Source organism: Phoenix dactylifera, unplaced genomic scaffold (genome assembly GCF_009389715.1).
Source record: "Phoenix dactylifera cultivar Barhee BC4 unplaced genomic scaffold, palm_55x_up_171113_PBpolish2nd_filt_p 000834F, whole genome shotgun sequence".
Classification (NCBI taxonomy): domain Eukaryota; kingdom Viridiplantae; phylum Streptophyta; class Magnoliopsida; order Arecales; family Arecaceae; genus Phoenix; species Phoenix dactylifera.
In genome coordinates, this window is record NW_024068199.1 from 51,544 (window position 1) to 66,353 (window position 14,810).

At 40.3% G+C, this 14,810-nt stretch overlaps 1 protein-coding gene and 1 long non-coding RNA gene across 3 annotated transcripts; both read right to left on the minus strand.

The window, feature by feature from the left end:
* Nucleotides 1–2,870: 2,870 nt before the first annotated feature.
* On the minus strand, nt 2,871–7,298 carry LOC120107352. The gene is made up of 2 exons (XM_039120597.1): nt 6,683–7,298; nt 2,871–3,171 (listed from the first exon to the last, which is right to left on the minus strand). The coding sequence occupies exon 1, from the start codon at nt 7,115–7,117 to the stop codon at nt 6,725–6,727; it is 393 nt and encodes a 130-aa protein (XP_038976525.1). The 5' UTR covers nt 7,118–7,298; the 3' UTR covers nt 2,871–3,171; nt 6,683–6,724.
* A 2,279-nt stretch (nt 7,299–9,577) lies between these two features.
* Nucleotides 9,578–13,205, minus strand: LOC120107351. Of its 2 annotated transcripts, XR_005509188.1 has the most exons (5): nt 11,357–13,204; nt 11,075–11,171; nt 10,893–10,978; nt 10,732–10,818; nt 9,578–10,156 (listed from the first exon to the last, which is right to left on the minus strand). It is a non-coding gene; the product is annotated as an uncharacterized LOC120107351 (long non-coding RNA). The 2 variants fall into 2 exon arrangements; XR_005509187.1 differs by having other exon boundaries at nt 10,732–10,978; nt 11,357–13,205.
* Between the last annotated feature and the right edge of the window lie 1,605 nt (nt 13,206–14,810).

The window sequence follows — 14,810 nt, forward strand, 5'->3', positions numbered from 1 at the left end:
AAGATTCGAGCACCATGCATACAGGACACACATCCCTGGAAACCAGGATGTAAGCCCTTGGTGATCGCCCTTCCATGCCAACCGAGATTCGAGCACCATGCGTACAGGACCCGAGTCCTTGGAGACCGAGATTCGAGTCTTTAGAGGCCACCCTTCCATGCCAATCAAGATCCGAGCACCTTGCTTACAGGACCTGCATTCTTAAAGACTAGGATAAGAGTTCTTCGACGTCGTCCTTCTATGCCAGTCAAGATTCGAACACAATACGTACGGGACCTGTGTCCTTGGAGACTTTCCTTAGAGGCCACCCTTCCATGCCAGCCGAGATCTAAGCACTGTGTGTACAGGACCCGCATCCTTGGAGATCTAGATATGAGTCTCTGGAGACTGGGATGCACAACCGCTGGCCAGAGCCATGCCGATATCCCAAACCAAGCTTCCGGTCTACGATCCCAGTCCACACATCCTTGGAGATTAGGACGTAAGTTCCTAGAGACTAGGACGCGTGACCTCTAACTAGAGCCATGTCGAGCTCCCAGTCTACACTCTCAGTCCACACATCTTTAGAGATCAAGACACAAGCCCCTAGAGACCAGGACGTGCGACTGCCAACTAGACTCATGCTAAGCTCGCAATCTACGCTCCTAGTCTACACACCCTTCGAGACCACGATGCCAATCCCTAGAGACTGAAACTTGTAACTGCCGACCAGAGCCATGCTGAACCCCAGTCCACACTCTTAATCCGTGCATCCTTAGAGACCGGGATGCGAGTCTCTGGAGACTGAGATGTAAGATCTTCAACTAGAGCCATGCCGAGCTCTCAAGCTAAGCTCCTAGTCCGTGCATCCTTTGAGACCAGTACGTGAGTCCTTGGAGACCAAGATGTGTATTCGTTGACTGGAGCCATGCCGAGCTCCTAAGCCGCGAACCAATGTCGAGCTCCTAAGCCGTGCTCCAATGTCAAGCCCTCCAAGTCGTGCTCCCATGCCAAGCACTCTAGGCTAAGTACTCCAATCTAGACACTCAAGGCTTAATGATCTAGGATAATCACTCTACTCTGATATTTTTTATTCTCTTGCTATTTCATGCTATTATTTCAGAGCATTGCCTAACTTAAGCATCGGAGGAGGCCTGGCTGGAGTCATCCCAACGGCCTTTCGAGGCGGCATTTCTCTTCTCTTTGTGTGCAGATCCACGACTATCCATATCAGTTGGCATTCTGTCTTTTACCACAGTGGATCAAGCGGGTTGATATGCACCCTCCCTGCCATCATCAGAACATGGTTGGGTGGTTATCAAAATTTATGATCATCACAAAACTATGAATCAGGCTAACTGGTTGGCATTCACTAAGGTGAATGGCTGCCTCCTATGAAATGAGCATGAGGAAGGCACAATCAGATTCTCCCTAAGGACAGCAATTGCAACAAATGCATCAAATAAATCCATAAAATATGGTCTTAAGAAGTCCAAATATCTCCAGAGAAAGAACATTGGGAGGCTATTCATTCCTAGTGTTTTATCAACACCAAGAGCACAGACATCAGATTTGTGCACTCCGGTAGAAGGATTGACAAGGTTTTATTTTAATTGGCTTCCCATTGCCGATGTAACTTCTCCCAATCACCTTGAAGTTTGTGAGGAGTGACCGTTTCCAAAGTGATTCCTCAAGAAGTTTGCAAATGAGTTCCTGAGCTCTACCTAATTGGAAGTCTTTTACCCATGAATGTTCATAAAGCAATGTAGCTCCTTCACTTTATAAGAGCTAGTAGTTTTATGAAAGAAACCAATATTAAGGGGAACACGATCAAAACTATGAGTTGACAAAAGCCTTTGAATGGTCAAATTAAAGGTCGAGTCAAATTGACTCAGAAGGCATCCAACACATCAGTATGCACCGAGGGCAATATTTTCTTCGATCTTTGAATGTCCTCTCTTTCTAGCACCGGAATGCTCAAATGCAAATATTTTGGCATCCGAACCAAATTTTAAAATTTCACATGCTTCGAATCATTCACAATCTTGTAGAACATTGTAACAGTATCTAGTTTCTTGGAGACCAACCAAAAATTTGACGTCCAGACATTGGGATGCAAGGTTTCCGGTGTCTGAACTCGTCAAACTCCAGGAGGTGGATGTCAAGAGATTCGGATGCCAAGATTTTTTCATCCAAACTCCTAAAACCCCAAGTATTAACCATCAGAACCTTCTTATTGCCAGGCGCTTCGATTACACCAGAATTTTGAACTATATAAACGTTTTCAATCCCAGCAGATGGTCAAATTCCAAACCATAAATTCATTTTCTAAAAGATTCTTCGATTACAAATGACTATTCGATTACTCCAAACTCCAAATGATTCTCCCTCCAATTCCAAACCATCCAAAGATCTTTTCAAATTAATCCATAAATTCATTTTCTAAAACTCATATAAAACCGCTAATTTTTGGATTGCTAACAACACATCTACCCTCAATCCCAGAGTCATACGTACCTAAAGCTTTAACGCAAGAGAAACTATATCGAACTGGTACATAGAACGTGCTATGCTTTATAGGCGAGGAGAAGAATGGGGAGTCAATCTCTCAGCATCAGCATGGATCCCAATAAACTATAAAAGAGGGGGAAAAAAAAAAAAAAACAAGACACAGCTCCATGCAGAAGCTTCCTGGAGTCCTGCATGGTGCGCCTAACAGCTAGAGTTTCCATTTAATTATAAATTATTTACATTATGGAAGGCGAGTAGTTATAGTAGAGCTGGAAACTCGTAGGACAGGAACACAATGTCGCATGATAGATACTCTCTGTTGGAAAAAGACCATTGCAAATTCCTGCAGAAATTCATAGCAATTGAATGCCACAAGCAAATAGGACGGAGATCACTCACCACTGAAGGGAGCAACAATACGTCATCACTAAGTACCGAGGAGGTGGAGACAAATAAATTCACTAGATTTCGTCTAACATTGGAACAGACAAAGCACACGGTACACAAATTTTACATCAGCACTATATACATCATCACCACTGAAGTAAAATCACAAATTTTATTCAGAACGTCCACATTCTGTTCTAGAATCATACTCTGAAGCTCCAAGAACTGGCAGTCAAACAAATATAAGGGAGAATTTCAGGCAGACTACGAACAGGATGCTTCCAATAAGACCGCCTCTAGATTGCACAGAAAGGACGACATATTAGCAGATGCAATAGCTGTCAATAGTCAAAAGATAGGTTTTGCAGGTTATGTAGCTCTGGTTGATGAGATTAACTGGTGAAATTCTCAACTAGAATAAGGTGATTGATCAAAATTAAACATTTTTCTAGAAAAAAGAATGATCAATTGAAGACATTATATATAAAATAGAACTATGATGGGCCTCAACAAGGGCACAGATTTTGTCATAAGAAATTCCAAAATAAAATAATTCAACTAGTTTAAGATCTAAAATAAGATGGAAGAGGGAAAGAAGAAATATATAGGAAACAAACAATTGATCGGCAATAAATTGTTAGAAGACTAGGTACAGAAGGATTGCACTTTTATGTTACATTGCTAATGAAGTTTATTTTAAAGCATAAAAGAACACTAGTTCTGTATCATATTTGATTATTACATCTCAAGTAGGTTTTGTTAGTAGTGTAAAGAGAATGCCTAGCTGTGAACATGGGATCTGAAAGTCACAAAAAATTAAAGGAAGAGAGAGAGAGAGAGAGAGAGAGAGAGAGAGAGAGAATATAAATCGAATCTAAAACGGATAAACAGGTTTGCAAAGAGAATTTGATAAAGACATTGTGAGAAATTGTTTCCACGCATGCTTTTCACATGATTTGTATGACATCCAAAGAAAATTCAGAGTTTCCAAGTAAAAACAGATTAGCTCAAGATAACCTGCCCTATTAAGAAACCTTTTCTATCAGGGTAATTTAACAAAGCATCTGCTTTAAGGAACTAAGTTAACAATCTTAAGAGCACAAAATAAGAGATGTCAATGCAGTAATATATAGAAAAGAAACATCTTGTTATAAATAACTTAGACATATCTAAATTTTTTAAGTAATTCTCTGTCAAACAAAAGTAGCATAAAAGATCTGTAATACAGTTTACAGAATTACAAGCTCAGATATGAATAGACCTTTCTAATAGTAAATGTACCAAGTAGAAGGATGGGCAACATATTTGAAAATTGTTATCATAACATCCTGAAAGCTTGAATTGGAATGCACTCCAAAGCAAGGTCCTAAACTTAGGGGGGGTCCATAAAAGCTATATGTCAAACCAGTGACAAAAATACATGCGACAATTGGTTGATAAAATCTTCAGGAATCATATGCCACTACACATGATCACAATAAAAAAGTAAAAGTTGGATAGGCATCTTGATACAAGCTAAGGAGTGCTTTATATTTTGTTTACACTTTTATTATGAATATATTATTTAGAGAATTTCAGAAAAGATAAAGGAGTGAATTCCTATTAAGAAATTTGAAATGAACTGTGGGACTTCTGATTAAATGGTCATAGGTGCTAAGGTTCACATATGGTTATAGGATGACATGATGTTTAATCAGAGGAAATGACACTATAGTACACAACCCTGATAGAAGTGAAATTTCAAAAAGAATCAGTTAGATCTAGTTACTAGGGGTGCAAATGGGTCGGGTCGGGTCGGGTCCTAGGTGACCCCGATCCGACCCGGTTTTTTGTTCGGGTCCCAATTTTGGACCCGGACCCGACCCGGTTGAAGATCGGGTTGGGTCGGGTCGGGTCCGAGTCGGGTTCGGGTCGGGTCCGGGTCTGATTCGGGTCGGGTCCGGGTCCGATCGGGTCCAATTTTTTTGTGCTTTTGGGAAAAAATTTGGACAAATCTAATTTGGTCATACCATAATTATGAGGTGCTGGGTGACCCATGACTTTGAAAGACTTTGCAATTGAGCTCCAGTCAGAACAGATGACCCATGACTCACTAACTAAGTCGGTCTACAAGCCAAATTTCATATCACACTATTTTTTATCTATATGACTGATTGGACGGAACTCGGTGTCTCCCAGCTCCCCTCTCACGAGGACAAAAAAAAATCCCAGACCTTCTTCCAAAATCCAATTCCATTACAGAAAACTGGCACATGACCCATATTCAGTTGCAGTGTTCCCTCACTTTCTCCCTTCAAAAGTTAAAAGAAACAAAAACCAAAAAACAGAAGGAAAAACAAAAAAAAAAGGCAGCTACACACCAGAGGTCTCAACAGTGTAATAGATCGAGAGAGAATCCTGACGGGCCGACGTTCCTTTGGATTCTGTGAACCTATGCTTGTTGCTAACTTGCTATCCTCCCACACTGACCAACAGTACCACAACCCACGCCAAAAAAAAAAGAAAAAGAAAAAGAAAAAGAAAAAGAAAAGACTTTCTTTTGCTTTTCCTCTCTCTCTCTTCGGGTCCATTCGGGTCGGGTCGGGTCCGTTTGGTAAACCCAGACCCGACCCAGAAAATGATTCGGGTCCAATTTTAGGACCCGACCCGGACCCGCGGGTCCTAAAATTCGGGTCGGGTCGAGTCTACGCGGGTCGGGTCGGGTCACGGGTCGACCCGACCCATTTGCAGCCTTACTAGTTACAGGTAAAGAAAAGCTATGAATTAAATCGCAAAGTCAAAATCAAAAGAAGGAAGCCTCTAAACTAGAAATTGCAGATGAATTGGAAGCCTCTTGAGTTAGAAATTGAAGGGAGAATGTAAAGAAGAAAATGGAGAAGTGATAAACTTTGCAGTTCAGCAAAAGTTAAAAGAAGAATAAATGTGGAAAAAGAAATTGCTTACTAAAAGACCAGGAAAAAAGGAGGGCGATAGGAACAGGATAAGGCAAGAGATTGAGAAATAGACAATGAGACTCCAGTTTTTGGTGATGTGTTTTCTAGGATCTTAGCAAATTGCACACAGCATGACTAGAAGCAAAAATTATACATAACCCGTCCAATATGTACAAATTACTACCTATACTCTGTAACCTCAATCCAAGTAAACATGCAAAATCTAACTCTCCAAGACAACAATATCATTACTCTAGCCTTTTCCATTCTTAGATCCCTTTACCTGGAAAAGATCGTTCAAGAGAGGAAGAATACCTTACAGAATGACAATTACAAACATCAATTATAGATTCTTTTAACCAAAAAAAAAGCGACAACATTGTGTGCAGTCAAAACAAATCCACAGACACAACAACCTCTTCAACAGATGTAGCAGAAGGATAATTGTTAATCCTGATAGGAGATTTTGGGATTTTTCTGAAAGAAGATAAACTGATTCCGACTACGAAGAATTATGCAGCCTCTTTCTCCCACATTTTATCAAAATTTAGGTTTCAAGCCATGAAATTCCCATCCGCGGCATGCATTGTATTAAAGTCCCACTAAATAAACAAGTCAGACATCAACGAGGAGCAAAACATTTCAACAGATCTGACCAAATAAACAACCGCAAACCCTAAATCCCAAATTCAAGGCGTCATTCATTCGGAATAGCGTATACAAATTAAAATATCCATACACACCATGATATCAAAGATAACAAGAAGAAAAAGAAATATCCCTAAAGATCGAAATCCGAAATAGAAGCAGAGATCATGAAACGGAAAAACTAGCCAAGCCTGAAAGAAATTCAGCACTTATGTTAATGCTACCTATACGCTTCTCCGTAGGAGAGATCAGCAGGCGGTGACGTATCAGTCCTGCCTGTGCTTCTCGAGGCGCTGGTTGAGCTGGTCGAGGCGAACGACGAGGTTGGCGACGGCGAAGAGGAGCCAGTAGAGGAGGAGCGCGGCGGCGATGAGGATGACATTGCGCTGGCTGGTCATGATGGACTTCTCGTAACGGAGGTGCTCAGCCGGGGTGCAGGCGTGCTCCTTGGCGCACATCGGCCGGGTCTCGTACTTCCAGTAGATGTCCATCAGCAGGAAGAGGCAGAACGGCAGCACGGAGAGCAGCGGCTTCAGCGCGTTCCGCACCACCGTCACCATCCCTCTCCGGAGGCTGTCCAGCCCCGGGAGGGTCAGGAACAGAAGCATGATCGCCTCCGCCCCCGCCACGTACCCCAGCACCACCCACTCTAGAGCCATCTCCGGTGACGACGACGAAGAAAACCCTAACCCTAGGACGAGAACTGAGTTCTTTTTAGGAGCTCTGTTTTTCCTCTCCCCCTGGAGGGTGTATGAGAGAGAGTTCGGCGATGGGGAGGGGGAAGGGAAGGGCTTGGCTTTTAAGGCGGACGACGAGGTCGGTGATGGCTAGATGATTGACACAAGGCATACGAAAGTTCTAGACGTGTTGCACTGGGCGAAGTATCGATCTGCCGTCCGGGTTATCCAAGGGAGGATGCGGACGGTTGATTGTTACATAGACATCAGACGCCCAACGGTCTGGGGATCGCAAATTTCACTCTGTCTCCGGTCGCTATCAGATGGCTGGAGCCCACAACACGCGTGTGGCTCAGAGTCAGAGCTCGGGTACTTTTTCCCCCTCGCGCTTTCGCTTCGCTGAGACGGAATGGGCGATTCCATGCCTAAGACCACCCATCCGAGCATTGCTTGTAACTTTCCAATATCACTTTTGTGGCCTACACACCGTCGCCTCTTGCCTCTTGGTTGGGTTAAATTATTATTATAGTATACTTAGAGCGTATATAGAGCCAAGTTAGCGTATTTCTTATTGCAAGACTCGGTGGACTAGGCTCACTCCAGTTGGCCGGCCCGGTCTTTTTTTTTTGGCCCCAAAAAAAAAAAAATCAGCACGTACTGCACACGTTCGTGAAAAGAAAACTCCATCGGAGAGTCTTCTTTCTCTCCGACTTGGTCGGACGGAATCCAACTCTAGACCAGCTTCCGATTGCGGCCAAGCTCTATCTTTACTTTTAACTCTTAGTCACTTTAGACCTCACCCATAATACACAACAATATAGAGGATAAATACTAACATTGGATCGAATAGATGCAAACTATCGCAGAATAAACACAAACTTTACTAGAATAAACATAAACTAGGCTCCAATAAATAGAAATAGATGTAAGAGCTCACTATCTTCCTTAGTCTCGTGTAAAAATAAACACGAACATCTTCAAAACAAATATTTAGAAATTCCTGCAGAATAAATAAAAAATCTCCAAAATAAACATCTAGTTTGCGGTGATAAACAAAAATATTGCAGAAATAAACACCAACTTTACCCTTAATCTTTAGTCTTTTTAGGCCTCACCCATGATAAACAATAAGTATGAAAGATAAATACTAACTTTGGAGGAAATAAACGCAAACTATCATAGAATAAATACAAATTAGCCATGAATAAAGATAAATAGACAGGGTTGCTCATTGCTTTCCTTGCTTTCTTGCAAAAATATACAAACAATAAAGAAAAACTTCACTCCCAAGTCCTAGTCATTTTAGATCTTACCCACGATAAACAATAAGAATGAAGAATAAACACTAACTTTGGATAAAATAAATATAAACTATCATGAAATAAATACAAACCTCTTTAGAATAAATACAAATTGACCATGAATACATGGCAGCTCACTGCCTTCCTTGCTCCCATCTAAAAATAAACATAGATACCTTCAAAATAAATATAAATCACTACAAGAAAACTCATCTTTCCTGACGCTTTTTCTAATCTTTACCGACGCTTATAAGCGTCGGCTAAAGTTCCCGCAACGCAAACAGAAGCGTCGCAAAAGCGTTGGCGATACTAGAGTGGCAAAAGTTTTTGCCGATGCTAAGAGAAAGCGTCGGCAAAAACAAGGCTTTTCCGACGCTTTAAAGCGTCGGTAAATATCATTTTTGCCAACGCTCTCATTTGCGTCGGGAAATCCTTGTTTTTGCCGACGCTTTAAAGCGTCGGTAAATATCATTTTTGCCGACACTCTGATTTGCGTCGGAAAATCCTTGTTTTTGCCGACGCTTTATAGCGTCAGTAAATGTATTTTTGCCGACGCTTTTCTAGCGTCGGCGTAGGTGTGCCACAACTTTTATTTACCAATGCTTTAAAGCGTCGGAATTGCTATTTTTTTAAAAAAATAAAAATACGAATGTAAATTATAAAAACACAGCATTATATAAACCCCTGACAATTAGCCAATACCAAATGTAGTAATAATAAGCCTACATTCCTTAAATGCTGACGAGCCTTGGATGCGTTAGATCACGAAACTGGGTACGATGGAGGAGAACTATTCCATTAGACACAGAAGAAACAAGAGGTCGCCTGGTACCTGGCCCCTGTTATTCTTGAAGAGAGGTTGCTAAATAAAACTGCTAGAAGAGAGGTTGCATATAGGTTTTTCTGCTGGAAGAGAGGTTGCATATAGCATATGGCAATTTCGTTTCAGCTTCGAGTGCATTTCTCCAGCAACATAATATCTACCGCATCAATAGAAACACTACTCATGTGTATTCACTATTGATCATAGGTGTGAATCAAACATGCAGAAGTATATATAATCACAGTCGAAGAAAACAGATTAACTGTAAGGGAAAACACATCACCATAATAAGCCCACTCCAAATAAAATAGCAAATCATAGGCAACTCAAACTTGCTACATTAAGTGATAAGAAACTATTGCTGGTTTGATTACTGAATGTAATCAGAAATCCAATGATTTGCCAACAAATAAAGGCATGGACCTGATACAATAATTTACAACAAACTACAAGACCATCAATCCTAACCTTCAAATTACCTGAAAGATTTGGAGGCTGCAGCTGACTACTGAAATACCAAGAGAAAGCAAATAACATATACATAGCTGAAGCACAGAAGATGTATAATGGGGCAAGCCACTAAAAAAACAATAGCCAGTCATCTCTCTCATTGCGATTCTATGAACTGGATTATTCACAAGCAAAAGCCAAATCAAGCATTTATCTCTGAATTGCATTGGTGTTCTCTATGGCAGCTTCTTCTATTCCAGAAGATACCTGAGCAGCTCGCTCTATCAAATCTCTGCTCTTCCATTTTGTCCAGCTCGTTTGGTGCGCTCCGTGAGTGACAAGGGGATTGTGCTTGAGTTTCTCCTTCAGGTTCGAGTGTTGGGCATGGGTCATCGTCGCAGGTGCAGGAGGGGATGCCAACAGAAGGGAATGGGCTGCAACCTGTTTCTGGTGGCTCCACATGTCAGTGAATAGATGAAGTGACAATTACTAACCAGGAACAAACACCAATTCCCACTATATATATATATATATATATATATATATATATATATATATATATATATATATATATATATATTCATATTCTAAGCAAACAAACAGAACTGAAATAAAAACTATACTCCAAGAACACGGATCTCATGGCCATTCCAGCTAAGATGTAGTATATGGACTATATTGATGATTTCATGGGTTTGATTACCATTAAAAATATGATACTAGCCAGGTCCAATTAGTATATTTTTATGAAACCAGAAATATAACTCAGTGGCACAAAGAAATAATGGAAATGAAAAGGGGAGTAGGAACAGGGGTCAAAAAGATGGAGCATTCATAGCCATACAAGACCTAACCCAACTTTTCAGGATCAGCAGAAAGAATTAAAATCCATTTAATAAATATTAAATGTAGTTGAGAGACCTAACTCTTCATCTAATTAGAAGCTAAATGTAGTAAAATGAATTATATAATGATTGATATGAACAATTAACTTAAAGAGAATCTTGTCAAAAAGATAATACCTGGCACAACATCTAGAAGTGTTTAAATATCAGTACTACAGTCTTTTGTGCCAAGCATGGCAATTTCAATTCTTCCTCTGTGCGCACCTGCAGCAGTTCAATGCAAAATTTGATGGATAAACAAACTGCTCGATGAGGGTCGTAGGATTTTATAGAAATACTTGAGTAATTCCAGCCATCTTCGAATAGGATTGGCTTCGTATGGGGGTGATGGTCTCTTCGGCCCTTGATCAATATAAGAAGGGACCTGCGTTAATATGATGAAATGCAGATAAGGATTCATTTGCAGAAGTGGATGTCATTTGGTTAAAAACTGTACTCGTTGTCCAGAATGAGAACATACCATCATGCTTCATTGCTGTAGAAACAGGAATATGAGAGTCATCAGGAACAAAAATATTCTCAAGTTGTTCCTTGGCTTTTGAGGGCTCTTCCACATCCTTCAGACATAATAAATAAATAAATTCTGTATAAATTATAAGAAGTTCTACGTATTTTTGTATCTTGGATAACCAACTCAAGACATAAAAATTAACATAAAGATATAACGACTCAGAATTAGCAAAGAAAACAAATTGTGGAATACATTACAATCCTGCTACATCGGTGCGGCGTACTCGCATACCTTATTTTCATCTAAAATAAGAACGGCAGGATCACATGACTTCAGATCACCTCCCGCTCTTACATGAGTAGGTTCTAAAGGCAAGGAAGCTGGTCTCCGAGATGCGGCAGCCACAGCTTCACCATCTGAAATGATGTTATTAGAACTGATATTACCTGTTTGAAGTGGACGGAATGCTTCAAAGGACCTTTCAATAGACAATCCAAGGCTTCCAAGTGTACTATGATCTTCAACACATAACTCTGGAGACAAATTTGCAGATGCATCTACAAATCCTTTATCAGGTGCGAAGGAGACTTTGCAAGTTTCATGTTCTAAACATCCAGCAGATAGATCATTTTTTTTTTAGCTTAGAAATGTTTAATACATTTTTTGTTGACTTCAGCCTGACCCTTCGAGATTCATCATAAAAATGATTATTTCTGCACTATCGCATGTCTCACGAGGACTATTAAGTTTGATGGATAAAAGATGCCTTCCCTAAGAAATTCCAGAAACAGTAGACCCAAGATTTAAGAAAACTTGATCTAAGGAAATAATTAGTAGGCATAACTAAAAGAGAATATACGTACAGGTCAAATATGCTTTAATAATTGTTGTTATTTCATTGACCATTCTAAACTTAAGGACCAGCTCAACACATTGCCCAGATACAACTCAGAACAACTGTGACATATTAGATATTGTTCTCTATGATACCCAAGGATAAAATATAATGTGGGAACAAACAAAGGTATTGTATTCTGCATATATACTAGCAATAATATCTGTCTTCCCCTTTCAACATTCCAGCATAACTCAAAATAACACTAATCTTCTATAATGTGTAGAAACTACCCATTGAGAGAGACAGAACCTTAATTTTTTTGTCATAAAAGGAATCGTCAAGCATGATAAAAAAAAAAGTATCTAACTTAGGCTATAAAACTACATGTGATCTGCTCGCATTTGCCTGGGATCAAACCTGAATCACATAGCAGTCTGCCAAACACCAAATTTGCTACCATATTCCAAAAATTTTTAAAATAACAAAACTGATTTTTGTAGAAAGGGACCATCACAGTGCGTTGCATAATTTGGTCATTAGAAAATCCTGCTAATTAGACAACAATTTCGCCACACAGTCATAGAAGTCACACTCTATGTAAAATTTTGTCATAAACCTAATATTTCAGGAAAATCCATAAAACGAATGGAATTAATCTTTTGGAAACAATAAAAGCATTTGCACTGCATTAACATGGTCCAGAACAAGATCACGTTAGTAATTCTTCTGAATCAGACCTCATTCATGATAAAGGCACAGAATATTGAAAGAAGGAAAGTGGCGGAGATCTTGCGGCCGCGGACAGAGTGGGAGAGATCGGCGACGAAGCCAAGGAAGTGGCGGCCGGCGGCAGAGGAGATGGAGGCGGTGGGGCCGCCACAGGCGGAGCACACCGACGACGACGGCGGGCTGGCCTCGGCCGCAGTGGCGGAGGTGGAGCAGACGGCGGCGCATCAAAAGTCGGCGGAGGCGGCAGAGGAGGGGGAGGAGGGCTCGGCGTCGGTCATTTTTTATGGGAGGCAATGCGGGGTTCGGAGGGAGAGGATGAAGAAGAATCGAGGCGACGGGAGGGGGGAAGGGAGAAGAATCGGGGCGAAGAAGAAACGAGAGAGGGCGAGAGAGCGAGAGAGAGAGAGAGAGAGAGGAGGCGGGATGGGTGCGGGCGGAGGGAGAGGAAGAACCGGTTTCTTGCAACAGAAGAAGGCCGGAGGGGAGGGAGGAGGAGGCAGAGGAGGGCTTGATATGTCGATCGAGGATGGAGGAGGGGGGCGGACGCGGGTTTGGTTTTCAACGACGCTAATAAGCGTCGTTTTAGGCCAACTCTACAAAATGCGTCGGCTATTTTTGGCGCTCTGCGGGACATTGCCGACGCTTGCAGCAAGCGTCGGCAAAAACATGTCGTTAAATCCTCTTTTCCCTGTAATGAATCCTCCAGAATAAATAGAAACTATCCAAAATAAACTCTAAGTCTGCAGTGATAAATACTGCATAAATAAATATTACGTTTGGATAACCAACCATGGTTCCTTGCATTAAGTAATCCTTAACTCAATTCAACTTTTATTACAGAGGTTGTCCTATTTTCTAATTTCATTACAGAACAATGATATTTGCTATGAAATGATGTTTGCTTCAGAATTCACCTGTTGTATGTTCCTTTGCAACAATTATACCAAACAAATAGATTCGGCTGCCATATGTTTCTTTGCAACAATTATACTCAATAAATAGATTCACTTTTTGTAAATTTCAATGCAACAATTATACTAAATAAATAGATTCACAATGCTAAATAAGCCCTTTATAATTTCTTGCTTTGAAAAGAGCACCTAGCTTGCTTGATGGAAAACAAAAGTTATAAAATGGATGATCTGTCATAATCAATAATGAGGTGGAATATCCGTTACATGCCATTGGCATACAGTATCATGCCAATCATATACAAAATGTGTTAAATTTCACTCAAATACAAATATGTTCCAAATGACATACACTTTAAGACTCTTACAAAAAAATCTATTGACACTTAGAAAGCGTCGCTAACTGGGGACGCTTATAAGCGTCGACTTTTAGCAACGATTTTTAGCATCGCTAAAGCATCACTAAAAGCCGACGCTTACAAGCATCGGCAATTAGCGACGCTTCTAACTGTCGGCTTTTAACCGCTAATATTGTTATAACAATGCTTTAAAACATCGTTATAATTATTTTTTAAAAAAAATATTTAATTTTTTTAAAAAAACTCTGTATACATACTACACATATCCATCAACGAAAGTTTTTCTTAACAGTTTTTGGTTCTTCATAAACTTTTCTACCTACTCATACTGTACATATTCATGAATAAGTGAAGTTTCTGTAAATGAGTTAGATAAAATTCTCTCTACCACTCTTATTGTATTGAAAACACATCGACGGTACATATTAATGGAGACCCTACTCTATCTCAAACTCATGAATATAGAACCCTACTAAAGAGAATAAAATAGCAAAGCAAATAAAATAAAGTACAAATTGTCACAGAACAAAATAATAAAGTACCAATTGTCACAGAACAAAATACTGTAAAAATTTTAAAAGTTAACCAACTCTATTTAATTACATTCACAATTACCTGCAGGTTAATTTTCCAAGTTGGAGAATGTACATGAGGTAATAAAAACCTTCTCTTATTCAGAGAAAATCTTTCACTAGGAGCAGGAGAAGAAGAGAGAGAGAGAGATCTGAAGAGCCTGTAAGAATGTTGGTCGAATAGAAGATCCGGATAGCCATGGATGATGAGATTGTGGGCGTTGTAGCAGTAGAGCAGGATCTCGAAGGCCATATCGGTGAAGTGGGTGTCGCTGTCTATCCACCAAATCTACTCACCCCTTGGTGCGAGTGCATCAAGTGGCGCATCAGCAGGAG